At 49.5% G+C, this 16,163-nt stretch overlaps 1 protein-coding gene across 3 annotated transcripts in view; it reads left to right on the top strand.

The window, feature by feature from the left end:
- Positions 1–16,163, top strand: part of LAMA5 (laminin subunit alpha 5) — an 87,089-nt gene that overhangs the window by 26,737 nt on the left and 44,189 nt on the right. For all 3 annotated transcript variants that reach the window (XM_064730118.1, XM_064730117.1, XM_064730116.1), the window contains exons 3-6: positions 8,887–9,004; positions 12,303–12,421; positions 13,135–13,305; positions 13,716–13,813. In XM_064730118.1, coding sequence (XP_064586188.1) covers positions 8,887–9,004; positions 12,303–12,421; positions 13,135–13,305; positions 13,716–13,813 — 506 coding nt within the window. The remainder of the gene's footprint in view (positions 1–8,886; positions 9,005–12,302; positions 12,422–13,134; positions 13,306–13,715; positions 13,814–16,163) is intronic.

Below are 16,163 nucleotides of genomic sequence, written 5' to 3'. Positions count from 1 at the left end.
TCTCGGAGTGCCTGGGTTTGGGAGGTGTTGAAGGCAGGGTGGTGATGGGGAGTACAGCGAGCTGCAGGAACTGGTTGCAGGGTTACACTGGCTCCAGGGGGTTTCAGGCATGTTCAAACAAAAATCCTTTCTTGAAAGATGGTTTTGAAAATTGCTGAGTGTTACATCTCTCAGGAACTCCGTTCTCAGGTTGAACCCAAACTGAGAACTAGGCAGACTCCTTTCTTAATCTACCAATTTCTTTGCTTGGCTTGAAATGCCTGCAGGGGTTCTGTTTCTGTAGGCTCCCCATCTTTATTGGGGTGTAATTTACCCACAGACAGGGTTTGATAAGTTCAGATATCAGCAGTACAGTGTAGGTACCACATAATCTGCCTCAGTACTCCCAAATCCTCAGCAACTCACGCTGCTTCCACACAGAAATGGTGCAAAAATCAATGTCTTGGCTGTGCCACCGTTTAATTGCAGAGCAGAAGTGAAGTGGTACAAAAGGTCAGACCAGATTTTTTACTGAGAAGCTGTTTGGAGGAAATTGAGGAATTTTGGCCCTTGCAGGCTGAAATTCCTGCTTGGTTGTGTGGGAGCTTCAGCTCGGGGGAGGCAGATCCATGGAGGTTTCACCCAGACTTTTATTTATGAGGGCACGAGTGGCTTGCACCTTGCAGGCTGTGCTGTGGGAGGTGTGAGATGAGCCCTGTGCCTCCTTTCAGAGCTGAGCACAGCAGAGGCTCTGGGCTGTGCCCTGTCACAGCTGTGCCCATACATCTGGCTCTGGAATGTGCCCTGGTTCCATGGCTGGGTTCCATCACACTCGCTGCCAGAGCCATGGATTCCTCCTATATGTTCTAAAAGCAAACAATCCGTGCCTGTGGACACTGCTCCCTGTGTGTCAGCACGCAGGCAGCTGGGGGAACACTGCAACCACATTGACCCAGAGCTGTTCAGTCATTCTCTGAGGCAATGGGAAAGATGAGCAGCAGTGACTGATGAACTCTGGGTGAAACCCTCTCACGGTGGTGATGTCGTTGGCAGGTAGAGGAGTGAACGTGGGTTTTTAATGGAATTCTTTTCCTTGTGCTCAAGGTCATCGTTTCTACCCTGTCAGACATTGGTAACAGGAGGTACCAGGCAGGGCTGTGGTTGCTAAAAGTGTTACAGCTCTTGACTTGGAGCCCATTGCTGTCTGTCCCAGCAGCAGATGCCCAGGGAGGCCTCACAGACAATACCCACAGCTGCTGGCACAGCTTGGCAGAAAGGAAGGGTCTGGGCTGGGCTCTCCCCCAGCTGTGCTGGCTGTGCAGCCATGGCCAGGCACTGGGGAGGAGAAGAGGGACAGGTTTGTCTCTAAATCTGCACTTTGTCCCCAAGAACTAATGGATAGACCAGGTTTTTTTAGCCGTGTTGTGAGAGATTGTGGCAGGGCCATCCTCTCCTTCATGTCTCCTCTCTGTTGTTTGAGTCACAAATCTCACAGGTGTGAGATTGTTCCCTGAGCAAGGGCAGCACTGGGATCAGCTGCTCTTGAGGAGTGTTGTCCATGTGAACACTGAGGATGACCCAGATGGAATTAAAAGATTCATTTCCAGTTCAGTGCCATGCTGGAGCTCAGTGTGAGCCCTTCATCCTGGGCACAGGGGCTGCTCCTCTCCCTCCAGGGCAGAGCTGTGCTCCTTGTGTAGAATTTGCTATGGTAGAATGGGGCACTCCAAGGAAATTTGTTTATTTCCTTTCAAAGCCTATCTGGCGTTAAAAGCTGAGTCAGTTCTTTCCCATTAGTTACAGAAACCCCACTCTCCTGGAGTGTGGAGTGACAGCTCCCTGAAGAGACTCTGCTTCTCACAGTCTCAAATAACTGCAGGCAGATGACATCCCTCAAGTCAGCCTGTTTCTTAGCAATTTCAGACTGAGGCTGCAAGCACACCAGTTAGTGTTAGCAAGCTGGAATTCCCCACTTTTTCTATTTATAGGAAGGCCCTTTTTTTTCTGTATGTTCTGGGATTACAAGAGTTTCTGCTATGGTGTAGTTTTCATTTTGCTAAAATTAGTCTCAAGCTCCTGTTGGTTTAAGGGAGGATAATTAAGGCAGTGGACCCAAGGCCCCTCAAAAATCAACCTTGAGAATCATGGGGTTTTTTTTCTTTCTCATGAAGTAGGTGGCTGGATTTATTTAGCTGCCTCCCAATTAAATTCCTCTAGAATACCAAATCTTCCTGAGACACCTGCTTATTGCTCACCTGTCTGCATGAAGCTGCTTGCAGGAGCTTTGGTTTTTTCATTTCTGCACATTGAACCACACAAGCACATTGCTCTTCACAGTGAGAGCCATCAGGGCACTTTGTCTCTGTAAAAGAGGATTTTTTTTTTTTCTTTGAGTCACTTTTTTCCTTATCCTTCTTCTCATGTAATACTGTATTTTACTGGGAGGAAGACCCTGGTATGAACTGCTGCTAATCCTGCCAGCTAATTATTAATTCACATATTTTCCCAGAAGACACCACTGCTAAAAAAAAAACCCCAACCAAACATTCCCAGAAGCTTCCTAGAAGCATTTAAGCATCAAGGACAATTGACACCTCAAGGTAAATAGTCTGAAATCCTGAATGCAGTTACAGTGTCTTATCTCTGCAGCACCAGGAAGTTTTAAGGGCCTCTTTACAGCCACCCCTGTGCTGGGTTTCTGATGGTGTTTGCAGGAGGATTAAAGCAGCTGGAGAGGCTGGGAGCCCTGGTGGAGGCACCTGCCCCTCTGCCCATTGTTTGGGCTCAGTCAGCTCCTGGGCTGAGCTGGCCTTGCAGAGCAGTGCACCCTTACAAGGTGCCCAAGGACAGGGGAGTCCACTTAGCCATTCCCTGAGGGTGTTGCAGCTCAAGTTTGGGCTAAAAGACAAATATTTAAGTCTTGTATTTAATGGGTTACTTAACACTTTGCCCAGCAACCGAGAATGTTGCAAAGTTCCAGTCAAGTGCGGGAATCTTCTACTGTACAGTGAGAGCTGCTGTGGGCAAAGTCCTTCTCTGGCAGTGACTGAGGCCTCATCCCAAGGAATTCCAGCCATCCCCCTCTGGCCTGACCAGTTTTGCTCTGCTGTGATGCCTCTGGTTACTGGGGTGACCTTTGTGGGCTGTTGGACACACACAAAGGGCTGAACCCTGCCTCTTGGGGTTTGCCTTGTGTTTGACCACGTCCAGGCTGGTGTGTCAGCATCCCTGGATGCTGCACCTGTAGCTGTGTGGCATTTGCTGTTTGCAGCTCCAGCTGGGCAGGGATTTAACAGGATATTCCTCTGTGCCTCTCCTGAGTGCCAGCTGGCTGAACCTGCTGCCAGTCAGGCTCTTGCTGCTGCCCTGTTGGAGGACACTTCTAAAACTTGGCTATCCAGATTGTGAGCACTGTGCAGGGCACAAGGGATGGCACTGCTCTGCCCTGCCATGTGCCAAGTGCTGCAGATTTAGTGCCCCAGGGATCTTTGGCAGGAGGTGTGTGTGGCACTGGCAGGGGAAGGACAACTTGCACAGGAGGATGCTGTGGAGATAAAGCCAGGGCTGTGTGTGAAATGGGTGGGCGAGCCAAATCCTTCTCAGAAGTGGTGTTTAAAGAAAAAATCCTTTGTGGAAAGTGCTCCATCAGCTGTTCATCTAAGCCAAGCTGCTTAGGAAGGGAACAGGCACTGTTTAGAAAATAACAGCATAAAGTATTGGGTTGCTGCTGCTGCTGCTTGTTGTGGCACAGAGCAGGTTTCATGCTGGCTGGTAGCTCTGAATGTGTGGCTCCATGGAGAGTGTTTTCTTTGATCTCTCTCAATAAAACCCCAGAGTTTTGAGAGAAAAACTTGAAAAAAGGTTGGTGCAAAATGGATTCTCAGTGCTCACCTCTCTCCCCTGCCCTACTGAGGTGTTTAATAGCTGCCACTTTGCACCTCTGTCCTTCCCCTGTGGTGAAAGGGATGGGATGGTTTCTAAAGCCTGGCTGTCAAAATATTGAGATACAAGTATAGGGAACCTTCTTATTCAGAACTTTGTAATCCTCCATGAATAACTTGGAGAAACATAACTTTTAGGAGTGAGGATTTGAGACACAGACATAAAAGAACAAGCCGGGAGCTGCTGTGAGGAAAAGAGCAAAATGGGGGCAAAGCATATTTCAGTGCACACCCCTCTTTCAAACACAGACTTTTATGCTTTTATGTGTGGGGTTTGTTTGCTCTCAGGCACTTGAGTTTTTTATAGAAAAATGACTGGATAAAGAGCTGTGCCCACTTGGAGGGGAAGCACCTTTGTTTGCTGCCTGGAAGGGTTGAAGCAGTTCTTGTGTGATTGAAAATAAAAAGCAGGCACACACTGAATGTGAGAGATTTTATTAAAGCGTTTTGATGGATGGGCTGGGGAGAAATAAATCTGCTGTAGGACTGCAGAGGCTCAGCAGGGGGACAGTCAAGTTGTTAATGAGTAAATTCACTGCTTCCATGAGAATAAATGATTACAGGCAAAGGATGCAGAAGGGGCAGGTCACTGACCTAGAGAAATTCAAAGTGAGATAGAAGCTCTCTGCCTTTCCAGGGCTTTTCCACCTCCTGCATATTTGTTTGTGGGGATAAAAGGTGCACAGAAAGGCACCTTATGAGCTGTAGCTGCTGCCAGTGGTGTGGTGCCAGCACTGCTGAGCGTTTCCAGGGCTGGTCCATGGCTGTGGGCAGAGGTGACCTGTGCTCCCTGAGAGCTGCTTTTCCCTGTGGATTGATAACCCCATCCAGGCTCTGACATCTCCACGTTTCCCAGGTGGGCTTGTGGCTGCAGGGATGGACCAGGCAGTGCCTAGGGGTATGCATGGGCTTGGGAGGGAATAAAATAGTTTGATTTTTGAAAGAGGGGGAAATCAAATTAACGCTTCCCCACACTTTCCATAGCAGTTCTTTCTCTGCTTTCCCTGCTTGCAGGTTTTGCATGTGCCCCATAACAGTGGGAGTTGTTGTTGCCCATAGCCTGGCATGGCTCAGCAGGTCCTTCCTTCCCTGGAGGGAAATGCCCAGCAGGGATGAGCAGTGCTGGTGATGCTCTGCACACACACACCCCACAGGGGGCTGGAGCAGTGGTCAGGAGAGATGAACTGCTTTGTTTTTACGTGGTGCTGCTTTCATAAGTCAATGCCAAAGGTAATAAATCTGTCCTGTGGAAAATTAGCAAGTGGTTTGCTGTGTAAACTCCTCATGCAGGGGCTGGGAGCAGAGCTGGGTCTGCCTCCCAGCCAGCACAGCCTCAGACCTTCTAATCCCACAACCAAAAACAGCCCCTCTTGCTGCTGGTGGAAATGTAGTTGTCAATGTTACAGCAATGTGAAGATTTATTTTGGTTTTTGAATGTTTCTGTGTGGCTTTGTGGTGCCTTGGAGTATCAGTGAGACTTCCCCAGAACTCCCTCACCAAAGCAACACAGGATACAAACCTGGTCCAGCCAGCTTTCTTCTTCCCACATGGACCTCCCAGAGCTGGAAAAGTGAAATCAGTGTCTTGAGGGAAGGAATAGAGAAGAAATGTGAGAGTTTTCCATCATTTGCTGCTTACACAGAAGAATGGATGAGCAAATGGGCAGAGAAGGTGCTGCTCCAAAAGCAGCTGAGTTTCTTTTGACTCTCTGGAGAATCTGTTTTTGCTCCTTAAGTCTTTGCACTGTCACACTGGGCAGTAATCAGGATTATATTTTAATGGTCTTTATTATATTTTAATGGTATTTATTATATTTTAATGGTATTTTGGTGCTGGATAAAGCTGCCCACCATCTAAAGGCACAAATGGATGGAGTGTGGGACACAGAGGAAATGCCCTCACCTCCATTCTTCCAAGCACTGGGGCAGCTGCAAGAGATTGTTACTAAGGAAACTTGCTTCAAAACCACTAACAGCAACATCAGCTCCATGTGGAGATGTTACTATTTTCAAAGAAATCTGGTTGCTAATTAAAGCAGTGTCAGAATTTCCTGGCTGGAAGGTTGTTTTATGGAATTCCAGAGGCTGGTCAAAGGTTGAGCTGTACCTGGCATGTTTTCAGAGGTAGGGAAAATAAGGGATCTGAGTGCCTGAGACAAGTGTGAGCATCAAGGCTGGTGTTTCACCTCTTTCCTCCATGAAGAAGGGAAGAAAATGTCTGAAGTGGCTGGGAGCATAGAGGTTTTTATTCATCTGACTGATAATAGGAGCTAAATAAAGGCTTAGGAAAAAAAACCCCAACCATTTCTCTTGCAATATTGGTTGGGCAGAACTGTACTGGAACTAAACATGGAATGAAAAGTCTGGCTTTTCTGCCAGCTCTATTTTTAGAGCCACTGCTCCATCTCTGCATCTGAGTTTTCTCAGCAGATGCACTGGAAACATGCAATTTGCTGTTATTTTTTCTGGCCAGGCTGTGATCATCTGCAAGATAAGGAAGTTGGATGGAGGGGCAGGGGACTCACCAGACTGGACAAAAATCCCCCAGAATACCAGGACAAGGGTCTTGTTCCAGGTTTGGGGTCACTGTGATCACAGACTCCTGAATATTTTCTGTGCTCCATTAGGAATGACCCTTCTGTGCTGGAAGGGGAGTGGTTCTGCAGGGCTGGCTGCTTTATTTGTGTCCCAAGACTGTGGTCACAACTGGAATAAAATTCAGCAGCAGTAACAGCAGTGCTGGAGATAAAATTGAAGAACAAAGAGAACCCCCTAGAAATTCCATGGGATTTACTGGCAGTCAGTTCATTATTGGCTTTGCAAAAAGAGAGGCAGAAGAGGGGGATGCACCTCACATTTCTGAATTTGTGTTTGTGGTTGCTGTTCATTCAGAGCAGAGAACCCCCTGTGCCTGAGGCCAGAACATGCACAGGTATTTTTGAGCCACAGGGAATTTTGTGCAGCTACAGGCAGTGCTAGATTCCAGCAGGAGCATTCATTTGTTCCCTGTGGAATAAAGCTGGAGGGAGTTTAGAGCAGAGAGAAGGTGTCACTTCACAGGCTGGTTGGTGTTCAGCCCTGTTCCCATGCCAAGAGGCAGATGTTGGGCTGTGAGAACTGGTCCTGCAGAGAAAGCAGCTGCCTGGGCTGAAGCCTCTTGGGGTTCCCTATCAAATACCAGCTCTCAGGCAGAAAAAGCTGCTCCTCAAAAAAGCCGGGTCTTGTGTGCCTTGACAGCACGTATGTTGCAGAGGGGAACCAGGGCAGCACTGAGGTCTGTTTTCCCTCAGTTCTTTGAAAAGGATGCTTGTTTCCCCTTGGCTGAGCTTGAAAGTCTTTTGGCAGCAGAGAACTGAGTTGGGTGACTGCTTTGGTTTCTTTATTCTGGATGGCACCAGTCCTTAGCAGTGCAAACCCTGAGAGGGGTGACAATCCCACCCTCCTGCCCATTCCCAGCTGGAGAGCAGCCTCTGACCCCCTGTGCTTTATCCTCATGTGGGTTTCCCAGCTGGATCTGGCTCACTCCTCCCTGAGCATCCCCCCCAAGCCCCCTTAGCCTGCACACAGGTGTGTTCCCAGGTGCCCCCAGCCTGCAGTGGGAACCACCCCAATCCCCCTGGTGAGTGGGGGAGAGGCTGCCCCAGAGCCAGAGGAGCATTTGGGGGTCTCCTGAGGAGGTTTTTGCCTGAATGTCCTGCTGAGGGGGGACTGAGCTGGTGCCAGTCCTCAGGGCTGCCCACATCCCCTTGCTCCATATCTGCACACCAGCACTCAGACCCCTTGTCTGACTGACCCCAGCAAGATCTGTGCTCTGTAGATGGCTTGGTAAATTTAAATACCTATTTCTTGTTTCTTCAGTTCTTGCCCAATCTGTGGCTTGTCAGGGCTGTTTTGGAGGCATGTTATTATTAATGAGTGTCCTCTGGCTTGGTGATGTGTGTGGCCAGGGCAGGGCTGGGGTGTGCTGGCTGCTGTTCTGGCTCCTGCATGGCTGAGATGGGCACGGAGCCGTCCTCCTCCTCCCCTTGCAGAAATGTCCCTCTGGATGCTTGTCACTCTTCAGGGGGGTGTATGCTCATACAGCCCCAGCTCTGCATCAGGAGGGACTCCTGGGCTATAAATCTCTGCCTTTCAAGCACTAAACTCCCTTTTGGGTTGTTTTTGACATTAGGAATTTCCTCTGATAAGAGAACTTTATTTGCCTTTAAATATCGCTTTGTGGCAGGATGATGGAGTGGGGATTCTTGGAGCGAGCCCGTGCCAGCCGGGGAAGGGAAATTCTGCTGGGGCTTTTGTTTCTCTCTAGCACTGACATTGGAGCTCTTTAAAGACTGGATTTGTTTTATCCTTGGCAGGAGTGTGTGTGCACATGTCAGTGTCCAGACAAATGGGAGCAGCCCCGTGTTGGAGCTGTGCTGGAGCCAAGTGTGTCTCCTGCTCTCCCCTCCCTGTGGCACCTGGGGGAGAGGAGCTGTGCTGGGCTTTTTCTGGAACAGGCTTCCAAACACAGGTTGTGTTGGTGAAGCAAGGCTGGTATGTGGAATACCTTAAAAAAACAAAAAGAAGGATTTTGTGGTGCTGTCTGCAAGGTACAGTTGGGTGTTCCCTGGCTGGCAGGGCACTGTGTCACCTGTTACCCCACAAAGATCCCAAATCCAAGCCCCCAGGGCAGCATTGTAGCTGGCTTGTAGTGCAGCCTGCTCAGGCACAACCTGAGCTCAGGCTGTAGCCACAAAGTCTGAGCTGTGTTTGCTTTCAGGGGGAGCTGAGCTCCCTAATCTGGCTCTCTGCAGCAGCCGTGTTCTATCACCATCCCTTTAGATACGGAGGATTTCACTCCACAGGCTGCCTGTGAGCAGCAGGAGCTGCAAAGTGCCAGCTCATTTATTCCACTTGGATCCCAAGGAGTTCTCTCTGCTTTTCAGGATGCCTCAAGCAGCCAGCTAACCCTGTGTTCTTTCTTTCAGCTCTTCCACGTAGCATATGTCCTGATCAAGTTTGCCAACTCCCCTCGTCCTGACCTCTGGGTGCTGGAGAGATCGACTGATTTTGGCCTCACCTATGAGCCCTGGCAGTATTTTGCCTGTGAGTATGACAGGGGGCTGCAGCTCAGTGCCTGGGAGTGGGGCTGTGCTGAAGATAACTCTGTGCAAATGCAGGGTTGGGTTTGGAGCTGTGTCATTGCTGTGATGCAGTGCATGTCTTCTGTTTGATCTGCTCAGTAAGGCTGCAAGAGTTGAAGATTGAATGCTCCTCAGGAAAAGAGAGCTATTTTACTCTCTGGTATTTTTAATAAATGCATTTAAAAATAAATGTATTTTTAAAAATACTGTCATGACATAAAGGGAGTGCCAAAGTTGGCACTGGTGTCTGCAGTTGGGTGTTGTTGCTCTAGGTCTGAAGGTGAGATTTCTTATCTCCTCCCTGCCCTCCTCTTTCAGTCTCTTCCCTGTACCATCCCAGGCTGTGTTTCAGCTCCTCCAGAAGCCAAGCAGCAGCTCACTTCCAAGTGGCTGCTATCACAGAAAAGTCTGGATGCAGCAAACATTCCCCTGTGCTTATCAGTACCGGAGATTGGATCCAGCCTGTGCAGGGCAGGGAGCTGCTGTCCTGCTGCTGTGCAAGGTGGGATCAGAGACAGCTGGCTGGAAGGGAGATCCAGCCTGTGCATTTGGCTTCCCAATTCTCTGATTAAAACCTTAAGAAACAGCTGGTTCTACAAAACTCTTCTCCCAGAGGGTCTGTGGGGTAGCCGGATGCGAGGAACTTGTTAACCAGCAGCTCCTCCCAGAAGCAGCAGCAGTAATTGGGAGAAGATGTGAGTTAAGATCTACAGCCAGAGCTTAAAACCTGGCAGGAAAGGACTTGGGAGCACTCAGAGGCCTTGCCCTGGGCTGTCCCTAAAGGCTCATATTTCTGGCTTACCTGTCAGGCTGTGCTTTGGATTTCTGGCCTCTCCTTGTGCAAGAGGGAGCTGCAGACGTATTACCCTGTGTTGCCTTAGTATGGTAGCTGCTGTCTGGGGTGGATGTTTTTCTCTCTGCTGTGTGCTAGTGGGGAATTACTGCTGTCAAATTCCTGCTTTGCTTTTTTCTGTCATCTCTGAGGATTTCTCTGCCAACTCTGAAGCCTCTCCTGGGGCCCATTACACTCGTGTTCCTGCATGGTCTGGAGCTGCACGGGTGTGTTCCTGTGTGTAGTGGCAGTGCTGCAACACCTGGAGTCCCCTTCCCTCCCTGTCACCCCTCCCTGGAGAAGGGAGATGCAGTGGCACAGCCCAGTGGAAAATTCCCATGGAAATAAAGAGGTGCTGCTCCAAAACCTGCCAGATTTGCAAGCACAAGAAGTCCTCTGCAGAGGTTTATTTTTATCATGGGGAGTTCTGTAGGTGGTCTAATAAAAACACTGCCAGGTCAGTACCAGGGTTAAAAGCAGCTGGCAGAAATGCAGAGTTTCTTCAGAGCAGGCAGTGAGCCTTGCCAGGGATGGCACTGGCACTGCCCCTCGAGCTGCCCATCACAGGGGGTGCCAGGCTGCTTTTGGGCTTAGTTCTATGTGAGGAGAGAGAAATGACTGCTTGGTGAGGTTCTCTCCTTGTCTGGTTCCTTAAAGCACTGCTAGAATTTGAGGCCATTGGGTTGCTCTGTTTTAGCTCAGAATGCCCAGATTCTGGCTCATGTGGTTGTGCAGATTTTGCAATAACTGGAGGAGTTCTTTGGTTTTCCTGAGTAGCTCCCTGGGCTGAGCATCCTGTCTGCATGCAGCCATGGCAGTGCTCTGGAAATCAATCATCTGGAGCCAGTGGTGACAGGTTCCTTGCCTGGGGCTTTAAAAATAAATCGCCTTTAAAAAAGCACCTGGCGAAGCAAACCTCGGCCAGAGACCTGATGTTAAATATTTCCACATCTTCCTGTGGATGCAACTGAGCTCTTGCTGTTGCCAAAACAGTGTTTCCCAGAGCAAGGCCACTTTCTGGAGACAGGGTGTGGATGGGTGCATGCCAGAGGTGAAGGCAGGGAGGCAGAAATCCCCTGCTCCACCTCTGCTGTTCCTTCTGCCTGGCTCAGCCTACCCATGGAGTGGGGGACCTGCCTTCTGCAGGCACACTGAGATAGATTTTGGGGGATTATTCCCATGAATTGGGGGATTATTCCTATGATTTTGGAGGCTTATTCCCATGGATTGTGTTAACATTTCCTCTTCAGTTTCCTGTGTAAGCTGAGCAGCTCTGGCAGGAGCAGGAGATTGTGTTGGCTGCCTTTTCTTCCTTTTTCTCCCCATGGAAGGCACCCTCAGGAGCACTGCAGTGACATTCACTTCAGCACACTCTGCTGTGAGCTCCTGGCAGAGGTGAAAAGGGAGTGGGAAGGAGCAGCAGCCTCTGTCCAGGCTCTTCCTGAGGGAACAGTCCCTGAGAGTGGCACTGTGTAGGTTTTTGGATGGGTAGATGCAGGTGCTCACCACCCTGCACATGAGCTGCTCCAGCAGAGGTTTGGTTGGCTCTGCCAGCACAGGGATGTCACACTGGGGACAGGGGTGCTGGACTTGCAGGAGCAGTCATGCTGGGGAGCCAGGACATTCCTGTAGCTGCAAGGAGAGCCTTGGCATTCAGTGTCCCCAGAGCAGGTCACCAAGCCAGCAGAGTGGCTGCCTGGTGATGCCAGCTCCCTGGCTTTATCCAGCCTTGCATTGCCACTCAGTGGCAGGAGCCCTGGTTTGCTGTCCCCAAGGAGTGCTGCTGGGTGGCTTTGGCATTTCTGCTTTGTGGCAGTGGTTTAAGAGCAGAGTTCAGAGTGAGGTGTGAGGAGGGACCTGCAGTATTTGGGAAAGGCAGAGCACTGGCTTGCAGGATGTTTGCTTGTCCACCCTGCCTGGGGGCAGGTGTCCCAGCAATGACTGTGCTTGCTCCTGTTGTGGGTTCTCTGCTGCCTTCAGGGCTGACCCAGGAGGTTTAGGAGCCACGTGAAATGATGGTGCAGTTCCCACACCCTGGCAGCAAAGTGGAAGCAGTGTAGCAAATCCACTGCCAGCAAGGCAGCAGATTGAGACCAGAGCAAGATCTCAGGCTGGTTCACTGTGAGCTTAATGCCAAAATTGAGAGGTGGCTTTCTCTGCAGGTGCTGGCAGTAGGTACAGTGGCTATTCTGACCTTCCTCATTTACTGCAGGGAGGTGATTTGGGGAGTTTTCTGCCTGTTAGAGTGACACCCTCCCTTAGTGGAGGACATGGAGCCATGACAGAGTTAATGCCACAAAGCAATCTCTGTGTGGTAAATGCTTAACAGAGATTGTACACCCATCTCTCCTGTGCTCAGCGTGGGAAAATCCAGAGAAGGCTGGGAATTGTTCCTTTTCTCTTATGCTCTCATCTTGGTTGTGAACAGCTTCCAAGAGGGACTGCATTGAGAAGTTTGGCCAGCACACTGTGGACCGTATCACCAGGGATGACCACGCCATCTGCACCACGGAGTACTCCAGGATTGTGCCTTTGGAGAATGGGGAGGTGAGCCTGGAAATGTGCCTGTTTCCATCCCTGGCGTATCCAGGGTCACTCAGGGGCTGTTGGTACTCCTGTTAACTCCATTTTTGGATACCACTTTTAAGTGTTCAGTTTGACCAGATGGGATTGACGGAGAGCTTGGTTGTAGGGATGTGCTCCTTGTTGATGGAGTGACAAAACTATCTTGTGACAGAACTATCTAAGGCCAGAAGTTTCTTTCCTCAATTAGCAAAAAAGACACCTTGTAGGACTTGGGGGACGACTTCTCAAACTTAAGACTAGCTGATTGGACAGAGGCCAGAAACTCTCACCTGAGCAATTTACTAGAAAAAGAAGAGAACAAAGAAACTAATGGCATTTGTGAGGTGTTTTACTAGGAGCAAGAACCTCTTGCATCTGGTTCAGTTTTTCTCTGTAAAGAGTTTTGTTATTTTGCCTTTTATTAAGACCTTTTTGTTTCCAACACTACCACAAAAGCCATCCTGCTGATTTTATACCTAAGGTAGCTGAGCTATCTTGGGTGTGAAATAGATCTCCAAGGTCTTGAGGATCTCCAGATCTCCAAGAGACCTGACTCAAGGAGACCCTGTTTCAATTGATCTCCTCCCACCCCACAGGGTTGTACAGATTTGTTGTCACACATTCACACAATAGTGCTCTAGCTTCCTCTAGAGCAGTGGAAGTCCAACGTGGCCTTTTCCCTCCTCCATGCACAGATTGTTGTGTCCCTGGTGAACGGGCGCCCAGGAGCCATGAACTTCTCCTACTCCCCTCTGCTGCGGAACTTCACCAAAGCCACCAACATCCGCCTGCGCTTCCTGCAGACCAACACTCTGCTGGGCCACCTGATGGGCAAGGCTCTGAGGGACCCCACGGTCACCAGGAGGGTAAGGCAGGCCTTGGTGCTCCTGCTGGGGAGGTGGAGCTGTTGGAGGGCTGTGCAAGCCAGCTCTGGGAGGGGACACCCTGTGGGGAATTTCTCAGTCTTGCACCCCCTCAAGCTGAAGGCATCTGCAGCAGGTGCTGCTGTGGCTGGAGATGGAGAAGACACCAACAATGTGGAACTGGGAAACACCTCTTGGTGTCACATGTGGCTTTCTGGCTGTGCTGGGAGCCCCCACTTATAGCTAACAGGCTCTGTTGGAGGTGGTGATCATACCACAGCCTGCAATGTCACTGTAAGGGAAATATCCCAGCACATCATTTTACTCGGCCAAGTTCTGCTGAATCTTGACTAGAATGGTTATGAATCTGGTTTGTAAAAATAGTAATGGCCAACTTTTCCTGTGCTTTGCAGTATTACTACAGCATCAAGGATATCAGCATTGGAGGGCGCTGCGTGTGCCACGGCCACGCCGACGTCTGCGATGCCAAAGATCCCAACGACCCTTACAGGTACAAATCTCAGAAGCATTTGAAAAGGAAAGCATTTGAACTGCTGTTCTGTGAATGAAAGATGATAACAGAGTTAGTTGTGTCCTGTTCTGAGCTTGTGATGGTGCCATAACTGCTGCTCGTGGCTCTGCCTCGAAAAAGCAGCAGAAACTGCTCCAGACAAAGTAGAAAAACACCACCTTTTGTCAGACTGTTTTTCAGTCAGATCAGCTCCCTGGTTGAGTTTTCCCTGTCCACAACTTTGCCATCCCACTGGAGCAGAGTGGGAGGATACTGATGGAGGGATACTGATGTAGAACTGGGAGATTTTCCATCAAAGTCCTGAATTCAATTCAGGAATTCAGAAAGTTCCATTTCTGAACTTGTGCAGAGGAGTCTCCTGCTTCCCATGTGGCTTCTTAAGCATTGGCACAATGCTCTCATAAATAGTCTCCCATGAAACCAGAGACTGCTTTCCATTTCTGCTCATAAGAACCGTAGATTGGTTATGTACATATCCGAACAACTCTTTGCAAAAGAACAAGAGTGTGTAAAGAAGTTTCATTTTGGCTAATGGAACTTCCCATCTGCCTTGGCAACTTGGAATGCCAAAGAGCTGCTTCAGCCCATGGAAGTGTTGCTTTTAGCCATCTGTTTTCAGCTTGAATGTTGCCTTTATGAAAGGGCTGGGTAGATTCAGCTGGATGAGGGGAGCTTGTATTTCTTTCTCATCAGGATCATGTAGAACTTTTGGATCATCTAAAATAAAATTCCAGTGAGTCCCAGCCAAGGTTAAAGCTGTTAAGTATTAAAACAAAGAGGTATTTCCTAAGCAAGCCTGCCTGAGTGTGCCAAACTCTGACAAAAGGAAGTTCATAAATATTTGAATGTACAGTTCTTGTTTTTTAGACATTGGTATGGCTGGATGCAAAGTGCACCTGTGTGCTGGGGCAAAAGGCTTCATGAGGACAATGATTCTTTAACATGGAAATGCCAGAACCTTTCTTGGGTGTATCAGTGGCTTGGGGCTCTCCAAGAAGGGAGGGAAGGTTGAACAAGGAGAGATATGTTGGATATCCTCGTTCAGTGCAACTTTTGCTTGCAACCATCTCTGTCTCCCAAAATTCCTCTCCTCCACTCTCATTTGGATGCATTTGGCATCTTCACTCTTGGCCCCAGGCTGTTGTCTGATGTTGCAGCACATGTTGGTAAGCAGCTGTTGCATTTCACCCAGAGCAGATCACGCTGGCCTGAGGGAGAAAACATTTCCTACTTGTGTGCTTTGTACAGTCAGAACACAACAGCTGTAAGTCCTTTGGGATACAGCAGAGAAAATGCTGGATAAATAGATCTTCTCATGGCATTGCTGTACCCTTTAGCAAGCCCAGGAGCACAGGCAAGTCAGCAGAAATCTGATCCTTTCAGTTGAGAAAATGAGTAATTGATGAAATGCCTCCATTTCCAGGCTGTGGGAGCAGCTGTGTCCAGCCCTCCCATTGGAGTGGGCACTGCTGGTTGGGATCCCAGCCCTCCTGCCCTGGCACAGCACAGAGCCAGCCTGGGGATGTCTGTAGTGCCACATCAGCTGGGGTGAGACACAGGCCCAGCTGCCAGGAATCCCTCCTGTCTTCAGCAGTCTGTGTGGTGTGTCCCTGCACATGTCCTGCCTCTTCAGAGTCTGATTGTGACAGCAGCTGGGCAAGGAAATGCAGATAAAGGGATGTGGATTGGCCTGGTCCTGTTTAAAATCCCACAATCTCAGCCTGGGGGGAGCTCTCTGATGTTCATTTTAACTTCTCTCTTCTGCACATCCCCATGTTTCTTGTGCCTGTTGCTCAGAAAGGCAGGATGAGCACTTTGATAGGTGAGGTGAGCTAGAAGTCTTGGCAAAGGCTTCAGGATGTGACAAAGCATGTCCATGAGCTGACTTCTGGCCATCAGTGATAGCAGTCGTGCAACTTTGGAGAGTTTGTGTGAAGTGTCAGGCTACAGAGGCTGCACATCCAGCTGTTGAGCTGGCAGCACATCTGGACCCTGTGTTTGCAGGGACCTGTGGGCAGGTACAGCCTCCTCAAGGCTCCCTGCACTTCTCACAGCTTTCTCTCTTTGCCCTGTGTTGCAATGGGCTGAGTGAAGCAGAGGGAAGGAATGTTCTCCTGCTTAAAGGTGAGCACCAGCAGGATGAGGCACAACCCTTTCTCCTGGCAAACCCTTGGAGCAGTGAGATCAGAATCATCAGGGACCTGCCTTGGAGAGCCCAGACAGGAGCTGTGTGCTGACAGACTGCGTGAGCTCAGGAGAGCCCTGCAAGGGTTCTGCATCTGCCTGGTAAGAGCAGCTGTTCCTGTGGCTTCACTGCCCTGTCACAGAT

This window comes from Zonotrichia leucophrys, chromosome 20, assembly GCF_028769735.1.
Source record: "Zonotrichia leucophrys gambelii isolate GWCS_2022_RI chromosome 20, RI_Zleu_2.0, whole genome shotgun sequence".
NCBI lineage: Eukaryota > Metazoa > Chordata > Aves > Passeriformes > Passerellidae > Zonotrichia > Zonotrichia leucophrys.
This window is presented reverse-complemented; position numbering and strand designations above follow the sequence as displayed.